The sequence below is a fragment of the Hippopotamus amphibius genome, chromosome 7 (genome assembly GCF_030028045.1).
Source record: "Hippopotamus amphibius kiboko isolate mHipAmp2 chromosome 7, mHipAmp2.hap2, whole genome shotgun sequence".
Lineage (NCBI taxonomy): Eukaryota > Metazoa > Chordata > Mammalia > Artiodactyla > Hippopotamidae > Hippopotamus > Hippopotamus amphibius.
The window spans coordinates 119,530,826-119,553,310 of NC_080192.1; the positions used below are offsets into that span (position 1 = coordinate 119,530,826).

At 34.9% G+C, this 22,485-nt stretch overlaps 1 protein-coding gene across 3 annotated transcripts in view; it reads left to right on the forward strand.

Annotated features, from left to right (window-relative positions):
* The window catches only part of STRN (striatin), a 110,670-nt gene extending 89,273 nt beyond the window's left edge, over nt 1–21,397 (forward strand). The window contains exons 17-19 of one of the 3 annotated variants that reach the window (XM_057740540.1): nt 4,201–4,308; nt 5,431–5,517; nt 5,605–21,397. In XM_057740540.1, coding sequence (XP_057596523.1) covers nt 4,201–4,308; nt 5,431–5,517; nt 5,605–5,774 — 365 coding nt within the window. In that variant the 3' untranslated portion in view covers nt 5,775–21,397. The remainder of the gene's footprint in view (nt 1–4,200; nt 4,309–5,430; nt 5,518–5,604) is intronic. The other 2 variants (XM_057740538.1, XM_057740539.1) reach the window with 2 other exon arrangements.
* Nucleotides 21,398–22,485: the final 1,088 nt, after the last annotated feature.

Consider the following 22,485-nt stretch of genomic DNA (forward strand, 5'->3'; position numbering starts at 1 on the left):
CTAGGTAACTTGCGGCAGCTTCTGCACCAGCACCTGCTACTTCACTTTGCACTTGGATGTTATAGAGACGGTGGCTTCTTTCCTTAAATCTCATGAACCAACCTCTGCTAGCTTCAGTCTTCTCTTCTGCAGCTTCCTAACCTCTCTCAGCCTTCATAGAATTGAAGAGAGTTAGGACCTTGCTCTGGATTAGGCTTTGGCTTAAAGAAATATTATAGCTAGTTTTACCTCTAGACCACTAAAACTTTCTCCATGCTGTTTTGCTTTCTTATCATTCGTGTGTTCACTGGAGAAGCACTTTTAACTTCCCTCAAGCACTTTTCCTTTGCATTCACAACTTGGCTAACTGGAACAAGAAGTTTAGCTTTTGGCCTATCCTTTAGACATGTCTTCCTCACTAAGCTTAACCATTTCTGGCTTTTGATTTAAAGTGAGAAGTGTGCAACTTTTCCTTTCATTTGAACACTTGGTCATTGTAGGGTTATTGATTGGCCTAATTTCAGTATTATTGTGCCTCAGAGACAAGGAAGGCTCAAGGAGAGGGAGAGAGGGGGTTACATTTGGTCAGTGGAGCAGTTAGAACACACAACATTTGTCAAGTTCACCATCTTATATGGGTGCAGTTCATGGCACCCCAGAAACAATTATATTAGTAATAGCAAAGATCAGGGACCACAGCTCATCATAACAAATATTAATAATGAGAAAGTTGGAAATATTGCCAGAGTCACCAAAATGTTACATAAGACATGAAGTGAACAAATTCTATTGAAAAAATGGAACCAATAGACTTGCTAAATACAGGGTTGCCACAGACCTTCAATTTGTAAAAAAAAGAAACACAGTATCTGCAAAACACAATAAAATGAGATGTGCCTGTATAAAATAAATCTATTTTTCATTTCTCATAATTTTATTTTTTTAAATTAAAGTATAGTTGCTGTACAGTATTATGTTATAGGTGTACAATATAGTCATTCACAGTTTTTAAAGGTTATACTCCATTTATAATTATTATAAAATATTGGCTATAATCCTCATGTTGTACAGTATATCCTTGTAACTTATTTTATACCTAATAGTTTGTACCCTATACTTCCCTACCCCTATATTGCCCCTCCCCCCATAATTTTATTTTTAAAATCAACTTCATTTATATTTGACACACTTCAGTACTGATTAGAAAATGGATCAAATTGTGCCTCTCAGAGTCCCAAATCTGAAGCTTCTTATTGGATACAGGAAGTCAGGAAATAATTACTCAGGTTGTGAGGAAGGTATTACAGAATCTTTTTGGGTTTTGGCTTTTATAACTCTTACTTTCTGCCATTAGGCTTAAAACAAACAATAATAGTTTACACTGCAGTTGATAAAGAAAACTACATACACTTATACTGTTGTCTTAATCTGAAAACTAGCTTTAAAAATAATTACTGTGGTGTGTGTGCTCATGTACATGTGTGTGGCTCTGTCCCCTCTCCCTTTTTTTCTTTTTCTCTCAAAAAATTCCTTCCTTCCATTTTGGCTTTCTTCATTTTCTCTTCCCAATCTGTTGTCCTTTGTTTTCTTCTGATATCTTGTGAGAATTATTTAGGGAAGTAGATTTGAATGGAGCTTTGAACTATTTGGATGTAAAAGAGAGAGACAAAGAAGTCAAAATTGAGATTATAGAATAGGAAAGTGATCTTTTTTTTTTTTCTGCCAAGAAATGCGTGTTTTAGACTCTTAGTAAATTTAAAATAGTGCTTAGATATATGACCTAAAGCTGCTATAGTAAAATAAGAAACCAATATGAAATTAAGAAGAATGTGAACATTTTAAATATTACTTCAGAGGTTATGGTCAATTCCTTGAATGTCCTCAGTGTAAATATTGATTTTAATGACTACTACAAATTAATAAGATCTCAAAGTCTAGTGAGTGTGACAGATAAACTGAACTAGGCAATTCTGTTTTCCCTCCAAGATGTATATCTGTAACGTCATAAGACTTTTTGCCTGATACTAGAAGCATTTTCTGAAGAAGACTGCCAAGAATGTTTTGAACAAAGGCAGCATTACTGGATAAGTGATAACTATTTTGAGCTATAATAATGTGTGCTGACATTTCCTGAATTATCGGTTAGATTACTTTAGAGTTATATAAAATAAACTTATTTCTTTCTACTGTGACTACCATAGTTCCTTAGCTGTTTATATTTGGCTATATTATTGTATTCTGGAATTAAGCAGGTGTTTTTGGTCTGAATTAAAGTTCAGACCAAATGTGTTTTAAGGTAAAAGTGAATTTTGTATAGTTTAAAAAGGTGAAAGACTTTTGTTGTTAGAATCAGAATAAATCACCTTTCTTCTCATTGATGCCAGTGGTGATTTGACTGTGATTAAGTCAAAGGTAGTTGAAGCAGGAAACTGGGTACTTGTGAGTCCAGTGAAAAGGTAAACCATTTCTAGGTCGCAAGCTGAATATAAATATTTGGAGGATTCTTTTAGATTCATTGTTAGGATGATGGCTGGTAGACCTTCACTTTATTTCCCATATTCTTTGTGTTTTGCTTACTTCTCCTTGTCTGAATTACCATCAAGTGGAGAAACTTCCTTAAAAAGTGTTACTGAGTAAGAACTTTCTTTTGCCTGATTTCTATCATACTTATTTTCTAGATCTCAAAGTAATTGAAGCTATTCTCAGAAACTTCTCTCAAAATATATGGGATATTTTAGTTAAAGTATTTTTTTGTTATTTTTCTCCTGCTAGACCTTACAGAGGATGTTGCTCAATGGTGTGTTATCTCTGGAAGAAAAAATATCCATAGGCTGAATTTTGAAACAACTCTTTGTTTAGAACCATTTAAAATGAGTATAACTGACCCAGAGGTTACTCCACATGGTCAAATAAATTTTTGCTGTGCACACAGATAACAGGCTGGCTGGCCACCTGATATTAGCATTGGAAAAAGACTATCTTCAGCTTTTAAGATGTCATATTTGTAGGCACCACATGATTTTGCCATATTTGTCACATTTACCTTATCATTCTCTGTATATGTGTATAACGTAAAATTCTGAGCCACTTGAGACGTTATGTCCCTATACCCCTAGATCCTTTAGCATGTAATTCTTAAGATGAAGGACATTCTCTGATAGCACATTACATTATCAAAGTCAGGAAATTTAACATTAACACAACATTGTTGTATGAGTTATAATTTACACTCAGATTTACCAGTTGTTCCAATAATGTACTTTATAAGGACATCCCTTCTTCTCCCAAGACCATGATATAATAATTATTTTAACTTTGACATATCTTAAATTAGTGTTATCTTTATGTAGATTTTTCCTTTCTTTTTCTTATAAAAAGTATCATAATAAAAATCACTAATTAAACTTAAGTTCTCAATAATTGATTTCCATTTGATAAAAAGCTTTCAGGAGGAACTTGTGATAGTTTAGGTACCAGTTTTCGCAGTTGCCTGATTTGCATGAGTCATCTAGTTGGGATAGAGGTAGAAATTAGAATAGGTACTGGCTTTGTTACCATGGTTTTGGGGAAGTCACAGCTGTTTTCTGCACCTCAGTTCATTCACAGGCATGTGGCCTGCCTGTCTCAGTGTGCATATAGTTAAGATCTCTTTGAAGACTAATAAATATTGTGCAAAAATTACTATTAGGATGCTAACTGTTTTCAGATTGCCAACATGGTAGACTATCAAATGATGATCATTTCTATTATGAGAAAGAGAAGATTAAAGAGTTAAGAAAATCTTTGTCATGTTTTTCTTTAAATGATAACCATGTGATAAAGAGCTCTGTATCTAGAAAGAGCTGAGATTTAAATTTGGAAATTATCTATATGAAGTAATAGTGGAATTTTATTAAAGTAGCAGAAATGTCATAGAACACTAGAATGAAAAATGTCAGTGGCTCTGGGCTAAGCTCTAGGTGGCATCCATAGATAGCAGGTGGTGGAAAAGGAAATTCTAATTCCCAGGTACTTCTAGATTTGTCAGTAGAGTGTTGCTCAGACGATTCTCATTTCCTAACATTGCAAATATGAACATAATTGCAGAATAAATGAACTAAAGACAAATTAAAGTCACATCATCTACTTTTCCAGCATCTTAGGTGAATATTCAGTTCTCTTTTATGTGAAGAAATAGTAGCTTTGACAAATTTGTGTTGCTCTTTAAATTTTTCTTTTTAGCAGCCAACTCTTCCTGCCAAATAAATAGAGTCATCAGTCATCCCACTCTTCCCATCAGCATCACAGCTCATGAAGACAGGCATATCAAATTCTATGATAACAATACAGGTAAGAATGTACTTAAGTTGTTGTTAAAGCAAAAAAAAAAAAAAAAAAAATCCCCACTGTAATTTTGGTGTTGGCTCAGTGGCTTTCTGGTCAGGGAATAGGCATTGAAACACAGATCCTTTCCCAGATCAGCTTCTTTTTACTCCATCTAAATCTGCTGAGAGCTAGTCTTCATGATATCATATAGAATCATCTTGGTTTATTTAATAGTAAATAGGCGCTGTATTTTGACCCTAGAGCCAAGGTTACTACTAGGAACAAAATGAAAAATTCATTCAGATACCAATAAAATGATCTCTTATTGTGAATATATTGTGGAAAAGTAGAAACATGTTAGAAGTAGAGGCATATGATCATTATATTTAGTTTAAAATTGTTTGATTTTTGAAGAGCCTTAGTGTTGCAGATGGAAAACCTCTGAGTCATTTGATTTATCTTAGTTTTTCCATGGACTAATTTTTCCTATACTGTAATACTGATTGTTTGGTCCTAATTGATTTGCATTGGGGTATGGAGCCTTTCCCAATATTTACTAGATTATATGTCACTAGTCTAAAGGAAATGCATGAAGAGCTGGTTGGGAGAAAAACTCACTGTATTAGCAGCCATATTTACCTGAGTATCTGCTTTCACCTTTGTAAATATGTTGACTTTTGCTAACTTTGCTTAGCTACTAGTGATGAATAATTTAATATTTTTAATCTCTTTCTATATACTGTTTGCACAAAAATTATGGCCAGGTTTTCTCTCTGTTCTTTTGTCTTTGTCTCAGTCTATTCTGTTCCTACAACCCATGTAATTTGTGTATAGCTAAAGAATGCTAGGTCAGTGATTAATAATGTCTGAGTTTTAGTTAATAAACAGGGCTTAAAGGAATATTTGTGTATGAATTACTGATTTTCATATTGTGAAAGACAAAAATATAATCTGAAATTTGAGCTTTTGTTTCTCATCACCATGGCTAGAGCAGGGAAGGAGACTCGTGTTGTTTCAGCAGTTGGAAAAGCTATAGATAGATCACCCAAAGAGGGGTGACTGGCGAAGCCAGTACAGCGTGGTAGCTGGCTGGTATTCAGGATAAGGTAAACTATTACTAAAGAGTAACAATCTCTTTTTCCAAAGGCAAACTGATCCACTCGATGGTAGCCCACCTAGAAGCTGTTACAAGTTTAGCAGTTGATCCAAATGGCCTGTACTTAATGTCTGGCAGTAAGTACAACTATGAATTATTTATTTATTTTTACCATTTTCATACTGAATGTAATTTTTCTCGTAATTTTTTTTCTTTTGATATAGGTCATGACTGTTCAATACGTTTATGGAACCTAGAAAGTAAGACGTGTATCCAAGAATTCACAGCTCATCGGAAAAAATTTGAAGAATCAATTCATGACGTAGCTTTCCACCCATCCAAATGCTATATAGCCAGTGCTGGGGCTGATGCACTGGCCAAAGTCTTTGTATGACACAATGCATCATCTTTACCTTCTAGCTGTTTATAAATAATCAACTGCACAAAAGAGATATAGAAGACCAGGGCAAGAATCAACCCATCCAACCCTTTTGTTCTGCTGAAGGAGCACAGAGAACATTTGTTAAAGTATAGTTTTGCAGTTCGTACACTGTTTTCTAAAACTAAGGTTTGTTCAGGTTGCTGCAAGCTCAGCTGAATCTGTGAGCCTGAAAACGTTAAAATTTTTCCCGAAATAGAAGCTTTTATTTCTGAGGTGGTTCTAATTCGCTAGGCAGGCCTAAGCGAAAAACATAGGTTTAGCTTGTTCCTATTGAGTAAATAGGGCACATTACAAGGGATAATTAAAAAAAGCTTGATGACTGGGAATGAGTAGAGGAAGAATGGAAATTTAGTCCTAGTTCTCCCCTGAGAAATCTTGTTAAATATATTAAGTAGTCAAAACAGTAATCTTTATCATATCTGCTGTACTAACCCCTATGTACATAATGACCAGGCAGTGTTAAAATGAGGTTTTAACTTAGCTCTCCTTTCAACTGTTCTCATAAAGCACCTGGCAAAACATTTCACTTATTAGAGGGAAAAAAAGAAATGCAATAATATGTTAAATATATTATTATTCAGAAATGCTAAACAAATATTTAGTTTGTAAGCAGATTTCTATATATTGTATTACATTTTTGAAAATAGATTTGGTACCATTCTAAAGTTTAGCTGTCAAAAACACTCACCATTATGAAGAATAGTTGATAAGAGTCTCCTTTTACTAGAGGATTTAACTTATTCAGGTTTAAGATTCTGTTTATTTTTAATGGCAAGAGGGCATATCTTTATAATAATTTCTATTAATTTTAAAATTCACTTTATTCATGTGATATTTATACTACCAGAGTGATTATTTCATATCAGTGAAATCTTACCTTTCAGTGGTTGAAAAGCTGGAAGTTATTTGCAAGTACTCATTTATCAAAACCCACATAACCATGCTTCAATTGATCTCTACTTTCTTCTTTGTCTCTCATATTCAAATTATCTGACACCTACCAAAAATATTTCATAATTATTATGTTTTAATAGTCCAAAGGGTATGGCTAACCTCAGGCAGCTGCTTTTTCAGAAGTACTAAATAAAGCAAGTGTTTTGTTCTCCAGACGTTCCCTTATTAATACCTCCAAGAAGAAGAACCTCTTGGAAATCTGGATGGAATAGTTCAGTGTATAATATTGGCTAAAGGGTTCTCTCTTTCTCTCCCTCTCCTTACCCCACCTCCAGTTTTTAATTGAAATACACAGCATGTGTTAATGGGCAGTGAATCAATATTCTTTCTGGGGAAAACCATGTCTTAAAGGACCTCATCCCTGCAACTTCCCACATCTCCTCACATTTGTTCTTGTTTGCCCAAAATGTCAGAGACCAATCTGGAAATTAGAAATGTTATACTAATACCCAAATTTTCAGCAAAATGTATTTTTAATAGGCTCTCAGATTAAAAAAAAAAATCCATATCCATATTTTTAACCTTTTGATATAATTCTGCATTCCTATGCCCACATATTCCATTATCATAACAATAGCACTTCTGATAATATGTACATCTGCTCCCTAAAGAAGTATTATCATGATAGTGTGGATATTAATTGGCAATTTTACTTTTAAATTTTTTGCTTATCTGCCTCTAGAATTCTGCAGTATGTAGGCAAATTTTCTTTAAAGACCTGTGTTAAATTTGCTTGACTGATACACAGATATGCTTTAATATTTTGACACAGCTACCTTGTTATTTCACCTGTGCTTTGGTTAACAGTGGGCTCAAGGAACTCCTTTATACATTCAAATGAATTGACCTGAATATGAGCTACCAGGTAAATGTTTATATTCCCGTACAGATATAAAGTTCCACATTGTGTTTGGTGAATTCCTTTTTTGATTCTTCAGAAAGTAAATAAATGATGTTGCTGATCTAACATTTGTAGAAGAAAACTGGAAAATTCCAGTCAGGTGCTCTTAATTGGCATATTTGTGATGGATGACTACAAGCTGTTGTTCTGCCAGTTATTGCTTTAATTACCTTCCAAGGTCTTCAGTGCCTGCTTTACTTCTGTCACTGGAATTCTCAAAACCAAGACATTCTCCTCACCTACATTTTATGCCTCATGGTTGAAATTTTTCTGTTAATTAAGTGGAAAATAACCATGAGATATGTAGACTGTAGTGCAAATGATGGAGCTGTTGAAAGTTCCTTAGAAAGCCAGTGCTGTGTTCTTGGAGATTGTACCCAGGAACAGAGATTCTTCTCCACTAACCTTGTTATGGTCTCAGCCTAGAAATGAGCCAAAGCTGACTTCCAACCAGACAGAAGCATATATATGTATCTAATTTTTCCCTCAGCCTATCAGAGATTCAATGAAAATTGACAAAATGAACAAATTCCAGATTTGAACAGTCATTGAAATGCTTTCATAGTGCTTGATTTGTAAATATTTTGGATGAAATGTATTGGAATAGTATGAAAATCAGCAGGAGATGTGGGTCCCTGCCTTATTTTCATATGCTATGGATACATCTCTGGGAGCTTGCAGCACCCTTCTTGAAACCCAGCTGTCATATGGAGCTCATTTGCTTCTAACCATAGACAGATATTTAACGTAAGTGATATAATGACCTTCAGTATTTTTCTATGGAACAAGTTTAGCAATTTTTGCCATTAAACAGATAATTAGTTATGCAAAGTATTTAGCTTTTATAATCATTTTAGTTATGACTAAAAGGGGGGAAATTGAACTGCATCACCGATAATGAACTTTGTGAGAAAATTTTTGTTTATCTGACTTTCATTCCTTCAATATTCTTGCTATAAATTTCTTTTGGAGATAATGATGAAGATTTATTTGAAAATGTCTAAAATGTATGTATATTTTATAAATATATATTATATATATTGTAGGGATATATATAATATATATAGACTATATATATATATATATATAATACCATAGGTGCATTTTACTGTTTTGTATTTTCATTTTTGGAGGTAGTGTACACAGCAGGTAATGATGAGTATGATGAGTGTTGTGCTGTTTGCTTTTGCAGTATAATATATAGTTCTAAATGTTTAAATTCCTGTATATACTATATTCATTATAGGCTAGCATGCTTGTTTTAAAGACTGTCATTCTAGTTTATTAAAATCTGAATGTAAGAAAACCTGGCTATTCAAATGTGAATTGAAAAATATTCCATTCTCAGTACTGAACTATTTCCATTGAACATTCAGGATTTTTGACAAAACAGATATCATCAAGAAGGCAATAGCTAGAGAAAGAGAGGTGCCTTTAAAAAAAAATACAAACGCAGCCTTACAGTGAGGGTGAGGGTTGAGTTTTTTTGTGGGGGAAGGGGTGAGAGAGAGTGAGAGTGTGTGTGTGCGTGTGTGTGTGAGAGAGTGTGAGTGTTTGCCAATCTGTGAAGGTCCTGATTTGTGACCATCAATGTCTTTTTAATGTATCTGTTCAACTTCTAGGACTTCAGGGGACATTTCATGCTCTGTCTTCGTGCTCTTCTGAGCACCATAAATACTTTCCAAGAATTTTGAATGTGAATTCCTAGAAATTTCAGTAGAGAAGAAAATAACTATTCTTTCATTATAAGTCAAGTTCAGGTAAAAGGAGAAATTATTGATTCACCAAAATTATGGAATCTCATTAATGTTGGCTAAGTAAATGTAATTTTTACAGGCTCACTTTTTTAGTACTTCATATATTTCCCCTTTACATAAGAGCATGTCATGAAATTCTTATGTGATGAAGATTCAACTAGTGAAAATTATTTTTAAATTAAACACCTGAACTAGTTAAAATTCCACCTAAGAATAGTATTTAAATGGCATCTTTCATATCTACCTCTTTGTCATTGCTGCCATTTTTGACTCAAGCAGATCTTTATGACATCTAAAATAATGATTGGATGCAATTTAAAAATCTGTGTTGGTGCTTTTCTCAGGCTTTGTCATTTTAGTTATATTGAACAAAGATGTCACAAATCAGATTGAAAGGCTTAGAATTAATTTTGATTTTCTTTTGAAAGAATTACTTAAAATTTATCATCAATGTTGGTAGTGAGTTGGAGATAGTTTCTCATTAGTATATGTCTCTGTGATGTTTTCAACCAAGAGCCAAACTGTTATTGATTTACATGGGAAAAGAGCTCTAAGTATAATTTTCTTTAGCTTACTTTATTCTTTGAAAGCTATTTCAAGGCTACTAAGTACATAATCATTAATTTTATTTACTCAGAAGTTGCCTCTGTTACTATGTTACTTGTTTAGTTATTTATATAACTGCAGTATTTTGTTTAACACTGGGATTCAGGCTGTACAAAAGCAGTAGCTGACAGAAATTGTATGTATATTTTTCTGAAACGTATCAATTCCTTAAGTTCATTTTAGAGGAAGTTCCAGAAGAGTAACATATCTGTGTTTAAAAACAAAGGACAGGTTGGGTCCTTGGTAGATGATTTGAATCATTCTACTTTTGCCACTGAAAGCTTTTTAATTGGCCATGTATCTATCATCCAACTGGATCTCGATGTCATTGTAAGGGACACCAGGTTCACAAAGTATTAAACAGGTTGCATCTTTTTTTTTTTAATCCAAAAAAAGCAAATATGAAGCCAAACAAATCTCTAGATCCCACTTATTTATTCTAGCAGTATTCCTGAAGTGGTGCTTAAGGGTCAGAATTTTCTGGATCTTTGCTAGTCAAGCTTTAGATTTGATTTAACTGGGACCACATGCCTGTCATCCCTCTGATAAGAAAGTTCATTTTAATTTAGATTAACTCTAACATCTGCCTGGGTTTTTAACAGGCTGTGAGCCAGTGAGTGCCTTGTTAACCTAGAATGATTTTCCCTGGTTGTGTGTTAGCTCCTCTCTGAAAATGTCTCAGAGAATGGTATTTTAGTTGACTTGTAGAGAGCTGCTAAATTTGGTGTTATCAGCAATCAGAAAGCCTTCAGTCTACCACAGACCACCCTCCCTACTTTCTTCTCATTGTTTGGCTGAAGTTTGCCTCTTGTGAGAAACAAATACAACCCCCTTCTCCACATAGCTTTTTTCCAGTCCAGAGTAAGAGGTATCCCCTATACCTGTCCCAACTATATGATCTAATACCTGTTTTTAGGAGGAACCACTTCTTTGTAATCCTGTAATCTATCGGTTATTTTATGTCTTCTTCAACTTCAGTTTACTAGAGCGGACCATAGGGCATCATCAGTTCAGAGTCATAAATAACTCCTTTTCTCCAACCCTTCATCCCTCCAACTGGTGATCTCTGGGCCGGATTGTTTGATCTTTCAGGTATTTTAAAATTTAGGTATAATATCAATTAATGTAAATGAATCCAAATGCTAATTTTTGTGGTGCAAGAAGTTTCTTTTGTAAATCAGGGTATGGATAAGCTAACTAAGATATCCTTTTTTGGTGGCTCTAAGTGTATTATTTGTTTTTAAATAAAGTGTACAAATATAGATAATGTGCTATAGATGTCTCATGAATTGAAATATATGTCAGATTTGGAATCTAGTGGATTTGCAGTTAAAATACTTTAATACAACCTGATTTTGTTTTGGGGGGGAGGTAGTAAAAGGGAGCAGAGAAATAAAAGTGTATTAGACAAAGTAGATGTGAATCCAAAGTAATGAACCAATCTTAATTATTCATTGTTAAGGATGGTGGAGAAATTTATCATTAGGGAGTTTGGAGCTTTGGAAAGCCAGTGAAATTAAAATACTCCACACGATTGAATCATGATACTTTCAGGGACATATGTATATTTTTTCTCAAATGTTCAGTAACATAATTTAAAAAATTACACATACATGTATAAATTTAATATGCTTTTATTTTTTCTTTGTTTGGCTGCTTAACAGACAAGCATAAGCCTTCTACCTCTTGCTCCTTCAGATCAACATGATTTTTCAAGGGCTTCCCCTACTCAACTCACAATCTCTTTGTTCTAATCTGGAGCCACAATACAATATAGAATCTTAAAGGTACCTCTTCTGGTGTCCTTGAAACTGTCCACTGTTCTGTGATGTTTTGTATGCTGCTGTAGTAATAAGTGTTCTATTCTTTGGTATGTACACATTTTTCAGTTGTGTCAGAAATGTCCCTTTAGTTCCTTGTAATGAGGACTGAGACATCATTTGCTGGAGGTGTTGTAGAGTAATCTAGTTCAGAAGGTCGAGGACTCCAAAAGTTTTTCATGGATGAATGGATCTTCGAGGGTCAGCCCAGGTTCAGAATGGTATTCTAACCTGCTTTAGGTTTTGAAAGGGCACCACTGAGGTTTTGAGGGGTCCTAGGTTGTCCTGGCACTTAGAATATTCCCCAGAAACACCCGGAAGTCTGGTAGCACCCTTTGACTCAAGCACTATAACCATAACACATCCCTTCACTTGTTACTTCTCAGCTATACCTGTCACTTACAGTGATGGGGACACTAGTTCTGTGGAGAAGCACTGACATGCAGCTTTGAAAATTAGATTCGATATTTTCTGAAACACAAATTTTAATTTAGTATATTTTGTATACTTTCAAAACCAAACAGAATCCAAAAGTCGCCAAACAGAAAATTATTCACCTTAAGTTTCACTTAGATCTTACAAAACCCTAAGCCCTTTCTTATTCCTAGTTGTTATTAGACTAGAGGTAATAGTGTTTTTGGTCAGACTTGAAGAAGGATCTGACTATTTGGGAGAATAAAATCTGCAATATCCTTCCTGTTGGAAGGGTCTGTTTCATAGAAAATTCTCTTGTCCTTGGTTATTTAGCCATTCACCTTACAGGAAGACTGGTGCAGATGCTAACTCCATTTTGACTTCTCCTGTGTGCCTCTTTAAAGAGATAATTAATCCAGTGATATAAAGGAGAACCCACAGCAAAACATCTGTTAAATAGCACTTGGAGTATTAGAGTTAGTATTATTAATTCACAGTGCCAAACTTTTTCATGCCCTTACAAGATCCAGGGTGTGTATCAGGTTTGCAGTCTATAACCTCAAACCAAAGATATTTTTGAATTACCTCATATAATAGCATCATCAAATTAAGGGTAATGGTAGGAAAAAGAACATAGACATCCGTTAAAAAACATTATAAAAAAAAAGGGTAATGGTAGGGAAACCCATCATTCACAAATGAGGATTCCCAAACTGAAAAACTTCCTTTAATTGAAAAACAAAAAATGAAACTGCATGCTTGGAAAGCAAAATTTTATGGTAAGCATGTGTTGAGAATATAAGCAGCTTGTGGTTTATATAGTGTGTTGGAATGTTAATGTATACTGACATCCACCTACTCCTTCCTTACAGAAGTGGAACAAGGCAGTCATTTTTCATAAATAAATAAGATTAACTTACCTTAGAGCAAAAGAAATTCATCAGAAAATTTATTTAGGGTGCTGGGTAACTTGGGTGAGGGTGTGGGAAAGACGTATCATGCTAAAAAGGAAACAGCAGTTAGCCTCTGGTCTGGACCTATCACCCATTGCCTTCCTTTCTCTTTAAATGGCTTGGAAAGATGACCTCTGAGAGCCTTTGATCTCTAAAAGTGAATGGTTCCAGTTCTGCTTTTTTGTCATTGATTCCTGTCATCTAAGTTAAAGATTTGGGGGAAATACATCAGAAGTACCCAGGAGTCCCTTGGTTAAAGTGTCAGACAACATAGCTTTTTATTATATTGTAGGAAGCTGTATTAACATAGGCCCAGGTATGCTGTGCCATCTGCGTATGCAGAGTGAAGGCCAGACATGTAAGAAATGTCCTGATGTAGCCAAGTGGTAATCTCATGAAAAGATAGAGTCATTTTTATAGAATAAGTTCTGTTTTGAATGACTTTGTGCTTTTAGAAGCATTTTAAGAGATATTTACATCTTTTTCTACAGGCTTTGAGCCCATATATTTCAGAATATCCTATTGATGGAATTATTTCACTCGTGTATTTTAGAAAAAGAACGCAATGGTCTCATGTATCTTTTTACAGTAGTTTATGGATAACACTCCTGACCCCTGCTCCTTACCAATATTCAAGTGCCATCTAGGAATTTTCATATGTGGTAAATATCTTAGTATATTGCTGACTAGAAAAGCAGTATTTTTATACATAGCTTGCAGGTAAACCGTGGAGCCTTGTGCATTTGATATTGTTAAAATGAATGGAACATTAAGATAGAGCATGTGTACCACATAAATAATGTTGTGTCCCTTCAGAGCTAACAAGGTGAAAGTTAGATTCTGCCAATTGCCATTCACAGATTTTGAAAGTATGCATGTTTAACCAAAATACCATTTAATAATCAGTTCATATAACTGGAAACTGTTTTTCAGTGAAATATTACCTGTTCAGTTTCCTTGTATATCTCAGGGTCAGAAGAAATACGACTCTAAAACATTCAGACTTTCTTTTCTCCCAACTCTAAAACAATCAGACTTGCTTTTATTCCTTTGGTCAGCCTTTTAGACAAGCAGGACAATAAGCTCCTTATTTCTCATAGTTGTTAGGATACTTAGGAATATATATCTAATGATTATAATAAAAAAACAACAACAACCATAGAACTTGCAGTTGCAAGCAGACCTTTTTTCTCTTTCTAAACCTCATTGCTTTCTGTAGGCAAAAATAATTTTACTTTTGAACTTCAAGGTTGTAGATCCAGGCAGTTTTATACCCTCGATGTATGCAGGATATATACAGCTTGCCTCTGCAGATAATCACATTTTATTTTGAGTGAATTTTAGAAATTGTTTTGGGAGTACTAAGATTGACAAGGAACATACAATAGGTCTAATTTACATACATTATCTTTCAATATCTTGTGGAATTTTTTTTTCTTTTTGAAGCATGAGGAGCAGTTAGTGAAGAGTTTTCTTCTGAATGCCTTGATTCTAACCCCATTCTCAACTAAGACTTTACATATTAGGTATTGCTCACGTGTCACCTAAGAAAATAAGAGGTGATGGTTATTTGTTTACTGCTGTCTCTGTAAGTTCCTTGAGTCAGGGACCATGTTTGTTTTTCTTATGTTCCTCTTAACACCTCTCCTGGTGCCTTACCATATAGAAACTACTTGATAAATATTTATTGGCTGAGTGATCAGAGAACACATTTTAAAACTCTAAATCTATACAGATCATCAAAAACAAAGGTGGGGGGGAGCATCCCTGCCAGTCCCCAGGAGATCTCAAATGTATTTAGGTCTGTGGAGCTGATTGAGGTGTGCACCCTCCTTAGGGAGGAATTTGGATCTCACCTGGAAGGTGGCAACAGAATGCCCAAGGTAGCACCCTCTTCTGCTATGCACTTCCAATTTTGGCAGCTTTGGAACTGAGCAAAGCATGTGGGGGAGTAGCAGGTCTCTCTGAGCCCTGTTGTAGTGTCCCTTCCATCCCCCTGACCTCCTGAACACCAGCCCACTGGCCTCTGATCCCTTGACAGGGAACTCTCCAGCCTGGAACCTAACCCTGCCTTGACTGTCTTGGGCCCAGACTGTCTACCACTCTTTTCCCTTGTGACCCTCAGATGGTCCTTCTCTTCCTGACTGGCTTTTTTTTTTCCTCCAAAGAAGTCAGAAGCTTCTTCCAGTAGAAGGTTGTCAAGAAAGGCGTTCCTTTGGGGAGCTTGCTTTGGAGTTGAAGAGTCTAGGACAAAATCCCTCAGGATGTTCTTAGAGCTGTTTTTATCTTGAAGATTTGATGGTGATTATCTTAATGTTTATCACCTCTCCTAGGAATACTTCTGTGTTGTCTTGGTTTGCTGCTACCACTCTAGCAGGGCCCAGGAGGCTTGAGGCCTTGAGCTGAACAGCTTAATTGAGGAACAAAAAGAGTCAACTAGAGACAGGGTATTTATATTTAACAAATACAAATCAAATGGCTTTTAAATCATTAATAGAATCATCAACAGAGTGAATTATGTGACTATGAAATATTCAACTAAATAAATCTCAGAATAATATTAAACCTATATATTATGTAAGAACTATTATCTCTTTTTTAATTATTAAAATATAATTCCTTTATGGTCAGTATAGCACAGAGGAAAGAGCAGCATTTTGGCCCGGACACAGGACATTTATTGTTCGTGAGACTTTAGGTAATCTAATCTGAGTTGGTTTCTCATCTGTGTGCCTACTTAGATTGACTTGAGATAATAGATATATAACACCTGATAAAATGTCAGGCGGTAATGAGCAGCCAAGAAATAAGTATTATTCACTCCCTAAATTCAGTCTTCTTATTGTGTAATTCTGTCAGACTGCTGATAGCTTCTGAAATACCAGGTTTTTAGGAGAAATAAGGTTAAAATGAACATCAGGAGGAGCCCGAAAGAAGTTACGCATAAAATATTAGTTTCCTCAACAATTGAGTGCCTGCTGTGTGCCAGACAGTCCTAGGTGCTAGTGCTCAGCAGTGAACAGACAAAATCCTTTACCTGCAGCTGACACTGCAGTTGGGGGAAACAAACAACAAATAATATAAGTAAAATACATAGAATATTAGTGATAAGTACTGAGGAAAAACAAAGGGAAGGGAGATGATTTGATGTTTCTCAGATTAAAAGTGATACAAATTAATAGTACTATGATTTAAATTAATACAATTAATTAAAAGAATATCACAAAAGAGCAATAAATGAGATAATAAAGATGCATAATGGCAAAACTAATATCCCACCATACCATTTCACTCCCACCTCCCTTGTAGCAGCCTGATATATCTATCTTTATTCTCACACAGATATGTATACACAAATATTACATACAGGGTTTTGTCTTTTTCTACAGTTACTCTGCAACTTCTAAAATGTAATGTGTCTTTTGAGTCCCTTTCAGGTCTATATATATATATATATATATATATATATATCTTTTAAGTTTCTTATACACACACAATTTTATATAAATAAAATGAGACTTTTTTGGTGGGTCACTTTGCTTTAAATGGGATCATGTATATCCTCCGTATCTTTTCTCATCCAACAGTGTATTTAGATCCAAGTCTGTCTTGTAGCTCTTATTTCATTCTTTTTAATGCAGGGTAATACTGTATGATGATGAAGAGATTATTAAACCTGTCCCACGTTGGAGGGCATTTACTTTGTTACCAGGTTTTTACTATTATGGTAATTGTGCCTGTGCACACATTCATGACCATGATGATTTCACTTCTATGGAATAGATTCCCTGGGGTAGGATTGCTGGGTTGAGGGATATGTAAATTTAAGTTTTTTAAATGTTGACAGGTTGTCTCCCAAAAAGGCTGAGACAATTTCTATTTCCATCAGTAAATGTAGAAAAATACTCTTACCCTTTACACCCATTAGCAAAAGCTGTTGTAGCATTTTAAAAAAAAGAAAAAGAAAGGAAAAAAAAAAGTCTGGTGGTGGGTATAGTGATTTCTCAGTGTTATTTTATTTGCATTTTCATTACTACTGTAAATATGGACAACCTTCCATATCTTCTTTGATCATTTGGATTTCACTCATAATTAAATTACCTGTTGTATTAGTTTTCTATCTCTGTATGCCAAAGTAACACAAATTTAGCCGCTTAAAACAGCACCCACTGATTATCTCCTAGTTCTGTGGGTTAGAACTTCAAGCAGGCTTTGATTGGGCTCTCTGTTTAGTTTCCAATAAGGCTGAAGTGAAGGTCTGTGCCAGGCTGGGCTCTTAACTATAGGCTCTGGGGAAGAATTCACATCCAAGCTCATTCATGTTGATGGAATTTGATTCCTTGGAATTGTAGGATGGTTGTAGGATGGAGGTCTCTTGTTCCCTTGCTGTCAGCCAGGGTTGTTCTCAACTTCTAGAAGCTGCACTCCAGCCCTTGCACGTGGTCCCTTCCATCTTCAAAGCTAGCAAGCATTCATCCAATCCTTCTCATGCTTTGTTTTCTCATGCTCTGTTTTCTGCTACCAGCCTAAAAGACTCTGCTTTTAAAGGGCTCATGTGACTAGGTTAGCTGCACCCAGATAATTTCTGTATGTTAAGGTCAACTGGTTAGTATCCTTAGTTACACTTGCAAAAGCCGTTTGCCCTGTAAATGTAGCATTATCATAGGAGTAACACCAGGGCCAGAGATCATGGGGACCATCTTAGAATTCTGCTACCATAAATATTCATATTTTTATTTGTATCTTTATATTCATTTTAATTTTAATTCATATTTTTGGTCATGTTTCTCTTGTGTTTGTCTTTTTATTTAGTTTGTAGGAGCTTTTTTGTATATTACATTTGTATATTACATTACATCCTACTCTTGGTTGCAAGTGTTTTTTTCTAACTCTTATTAGCTATTAACCACATTAGTAAGTACTTTTTCCATAGAAAACTTAGCCATTTGGATTTCACTCTTAAGGTGAATTGTATATTTGTATTTTTAAATTCACATTTAAAATTTTAATTCATTTTTATTTTTCACTTTTATTAACATTTTGCCCATATTTGCACTCTTTTAAAAAATTGTAAGTGCTCTTTGTGTATTGTAAACTCTCTTATTATTTGCAGATTTTCTCCAAATCTATTTGTCTTGACAATATTGATAATATCTTTTCCCAGTCAAAACTTTATATTAGTATATATCCAATATTTTGTTTTTCAAAATATAGACATTTGTGAATATATAAACATTTTGAAGTATTCTGTATTTTTTTATAATTAATTAATTAATTTAATTGGCTGTGCTGGATCTTCATTGCTGTGCGCGGGCTTTCTTTAGTTGCGGTGCGCGGACTCCTTGTTGCCGTGGCTTCTCTTGTTGTGGAGCATGGGCTCTAGGCACGTGGGCTTCGGTAGTTGCAGCACATGGGCTCAATAGTTGTGGCTCACAGGCTTAGTTGCTCCATGGCATGTGGGATCTTCCTGGGGCAGGGATCGAACCCATGTCCTCTGCATTGGCAGGCAGATTCTTAACCACTGCGCCATCTAGGAAGCCCCTGTATTGTTTTAAGGTCTTTACCCCTGAGTGGCAAGTATAGTCTCCTGGAATGGCTTCTGCATTTTATTTTATTTTATTTATTTTTTTTGGCACATGGACTTAGTTGCTCCATGGCATGTGGGATCTTCCTGGAGCTGGCATCGAACCCCTGAGTGGCAAGTATAGTCTCCTGGAATGGCTTCTGCATTTTATTTTTGTTTTTTATACATTTGTCTTTACTCCATTTGGAATTTGTTTTTGTATACAATGCAAGCTATGGATGCAACTTTACTTTCTTCTGAGTGAGTTACCAATTGTTCCAGCACCCTTTATTAAATAAATTATCTTTTCCCAGTGAATTGAAACACCAACTTTGTCATATGTTAAATTTTCAGGTATGAGATTTATTTCTCAATATGCTATTCTGTTTCACTTCTAGCTGTCTTTACATATGGCAGTGTCATAAGGATTCAGTTACAGTGGCTTTCTGTTCTGTTTGTAAACAGTGGTTTTATAAAATGATCAGGCAGAGCGTTTTCTCACACTCCTGCCTTCTGTTCTTTTTACTGCTTTTCTCGACCACTTGAAGTTTGTGACCACTTTATCCACTTAGGGTTTGAAATTGCATTAAATTTCCAGATTAATTTGGGGAAATTTGATATGATATTGTCTTCGAAGAACTAAGAAAATTGTATTTTTTTCAGTTTGCTCAGATCTTGTCTATAACTTTAGTAAGATTTGAGAGTTTTCTTCATTTAAGTCTTGTATCTTTTTTATTAAATGTATTCTTGTGAATGATTTTTTTTCCATTTCCATTTCCAAAGGCTTATTATAAATAAAAGAAAAGCCTGCCTTTATGGAGTTTTTTTCTGTGTACTTATCTTGTATACAACTTTATTATATATACTTACTAAATTTTCTCATTAATTTCAGCAGTTTTCACCAGAGTTTCTTGGGATTTTTAGAAATATAATGACAACAGAAAAATAACTCAACTTGTTTTCTGCAGTGTTTGGCAGATTCATTTCTAGAATCTTTATTGTCTAGAAACTCCATCATAGTGTTGAGTGATAATGGTGATAGCAGGCATCTCTGTCTGTTACTGATTTTAGCTGAAATAGTTTGTGTATTTAGTTATTTAGAAATATTTAGAATAATCTTCATCTTATTTAAATACATTCTTTCCTGTTTTACCAAGAGATTTTGTTAGGTATAGCTGCTGATTTTATCAAATGCCTTTTCAGCATCGTTTGATGTGGTTGTGTGTTACTTTCTTTTCATCTGTTGACTCGCTGGGTTATGCGTGGAGTTGCTGACGTGAAACCACTCTTGTCTGCTTCTAATAAAGAGCCTGCTTGGTCATAATGTGTTATTCTTTTCTTATAAATCGGTATTCTAGTTGCTAATCTTTTATTTAGAACTTTAGCATGAATATTCATAAGTGAGGTTAGTCTGTAGATTTCTTTAGTGGATTATTTTTTTAGGTGTAAAAAATTATGCAGCTTGGCAAAATATGGGAATAATCAGAAGGCTCACCCACTGCTGGTGAGAATGCAAATTTATTTTCATTCATTTAAACAGTTTCCAATTTATTGGAGAACCATTTGGCAGAATATACTAAAGTGGAAATATTCATACCATGGAATCTAGTAATTCTGCTTCTAGGCATACACCCAAAAAAATGCATATATATGTTCACCAAAAGATATGTTTTAGAATGTTTACAGCAACACTATTAGAAATAGCCTCAAATATGAAACTACCTAAACTCAAATATGAAACTACCTAAAAGTCCATCCACATGTTACATTTTTGTGTATTCATACAATGGAATATGATACAATGAGAATGAACAGTTTATAACTATGTGTAACATACAGATGAATCTCAGAAGCATTATGATCAACCTAAAAAGCCAATGGTTAGGACTCCGAGCTCTCATTGCTGAGGGCCTTTGTTCAATCCCTTGCCTCGGAACTAAAATCCCACAAGCTGCACGGCGCGGCCAAAAAAAAAAACAAAACCAAAAGCAAAGCCAGATATAAAAGAATGCTATATGCTTTCCTTCATATAGAGTACAAAAACAGGCAAAACTAATCTGTGCTGTTAGCAGTCAGGAAAGTTTATCCTCAGTGGGAGTAGGTAGTGGAGGAGACAGTATCTGAAAGGAAGTCTGAGGGGGACTTCTGGAGTGCTAGTAATGTTTTATCTGTATCTGAATGCCTGTTTATGGTGGATTGTTTAGTTAATGAAAATTCATCTAACTTACACACTTGTGTACTTCTTTGTGTGTATATATATATATTTATATTCAATAAAAAGTTTTTAAGAATACCGTTTCATAACATAAATTGGGGAACTTTTCATCTTTTTCTGTAGTTTAGAATTGTTTAAATAAGTGGTCATTGAAATTACCTGTTAAAGATTAGATGGAACTTGGCTAAGAAATCTTTTATTCCTGAGGCCTTATTTATTGTGTAGGACTGTCTCATGCATTTTAGTTTGCCTCCCTAGCTCTTGGGAATACACACAAACACACATTAAGGTTTATTGCTCACCCCTATTTCCCTCTGCTTCCTTTATTTTCCTCTAGATTGAAGTCTCTGTTCTAATTAATATCTTGTTTGCTTCTTAGTATTTTCCTCAGGTAGGAAAATATAATCTCTGAATCTGGTAAGCCACAATTCTTTTTTTATCCTAATAGGTAAGTGATATCTTGGTTGGGTATAGTATTTGGAATTATACCTCTGTTTGTCCAGTTGCCTAGAAAACATCATCACATTCTTAGTTCAGTTGAGATATTTGATGCTATCCAGAATCTTTTTGCTTTATATAAGTCACTTGCTCTTTTCATCTGGAAGTAATTAAAAAAATTTTCTTCTGGTTAAGGAATTAATTTTGATCTATGATTTGAGATATTTTTCCACTTTCAGGCCACTAATTCACATCCTACGCATGACCTTACTCCTTTCCTTTGGTTTTTTAAGTTTCGGGAATCTTTTGTGTGTGTTTGCTGTAACAGAATCTACTTACATGGACCTAATTATTTTACAAGTTTTCCATCATATCCACAACGCTATTTCACTGAAAACTTTTTCTGATTATTCTGTTGTCATGTGTCCCACTCCCCACCCCCACCCCATCTCTGATAATTCAGCTTCCTCTATGTGTTGTTGTCTGTTCATAGGGCTCAGCTGCTGGGAACTATGGTATGTTCCTGAAGTGGTGGGAGACATGGCAGTCTCAGCTCTGAGGACTGGTTGTCTGGAAGCAGATGGATTGTCAGTGTGCTATGAAAGCCGTGGAAGGAAGGCTGTCTGTGTCTAAATGTCCCCATAACTCTTCCTGCCTCAGAGACGTACAGAGGATTCAGTTCAACTCTTAGCTTCTTCTCAGCTCCTTGGGGATTAGGATGATTAGTTATATCAAGCTGGCCAATGTCACTTGCCATGTGAATTACAAATTGTGAAGATGCCCTACCTATATATGAAAGGGTCAGTTTTGAATCATGCAAAAGTTACAACAAAGATGATAGCCTGCTCACTGTTGGGCTCCATGATTATGAATGATGAACAGTTCAAGCAAAAGAAGTACTCATTTTTCATACTGAATTCCCTATGGCAAGTTGAAGGACAAGGAAGAGAAGATTAAAGAGGATCAAGAATTTGCTCAGAATCTCACCTGAAGATTTCTAGATCAGTAACTGAGGGAGGTGTGTTACTCTGTTTCTTTATTT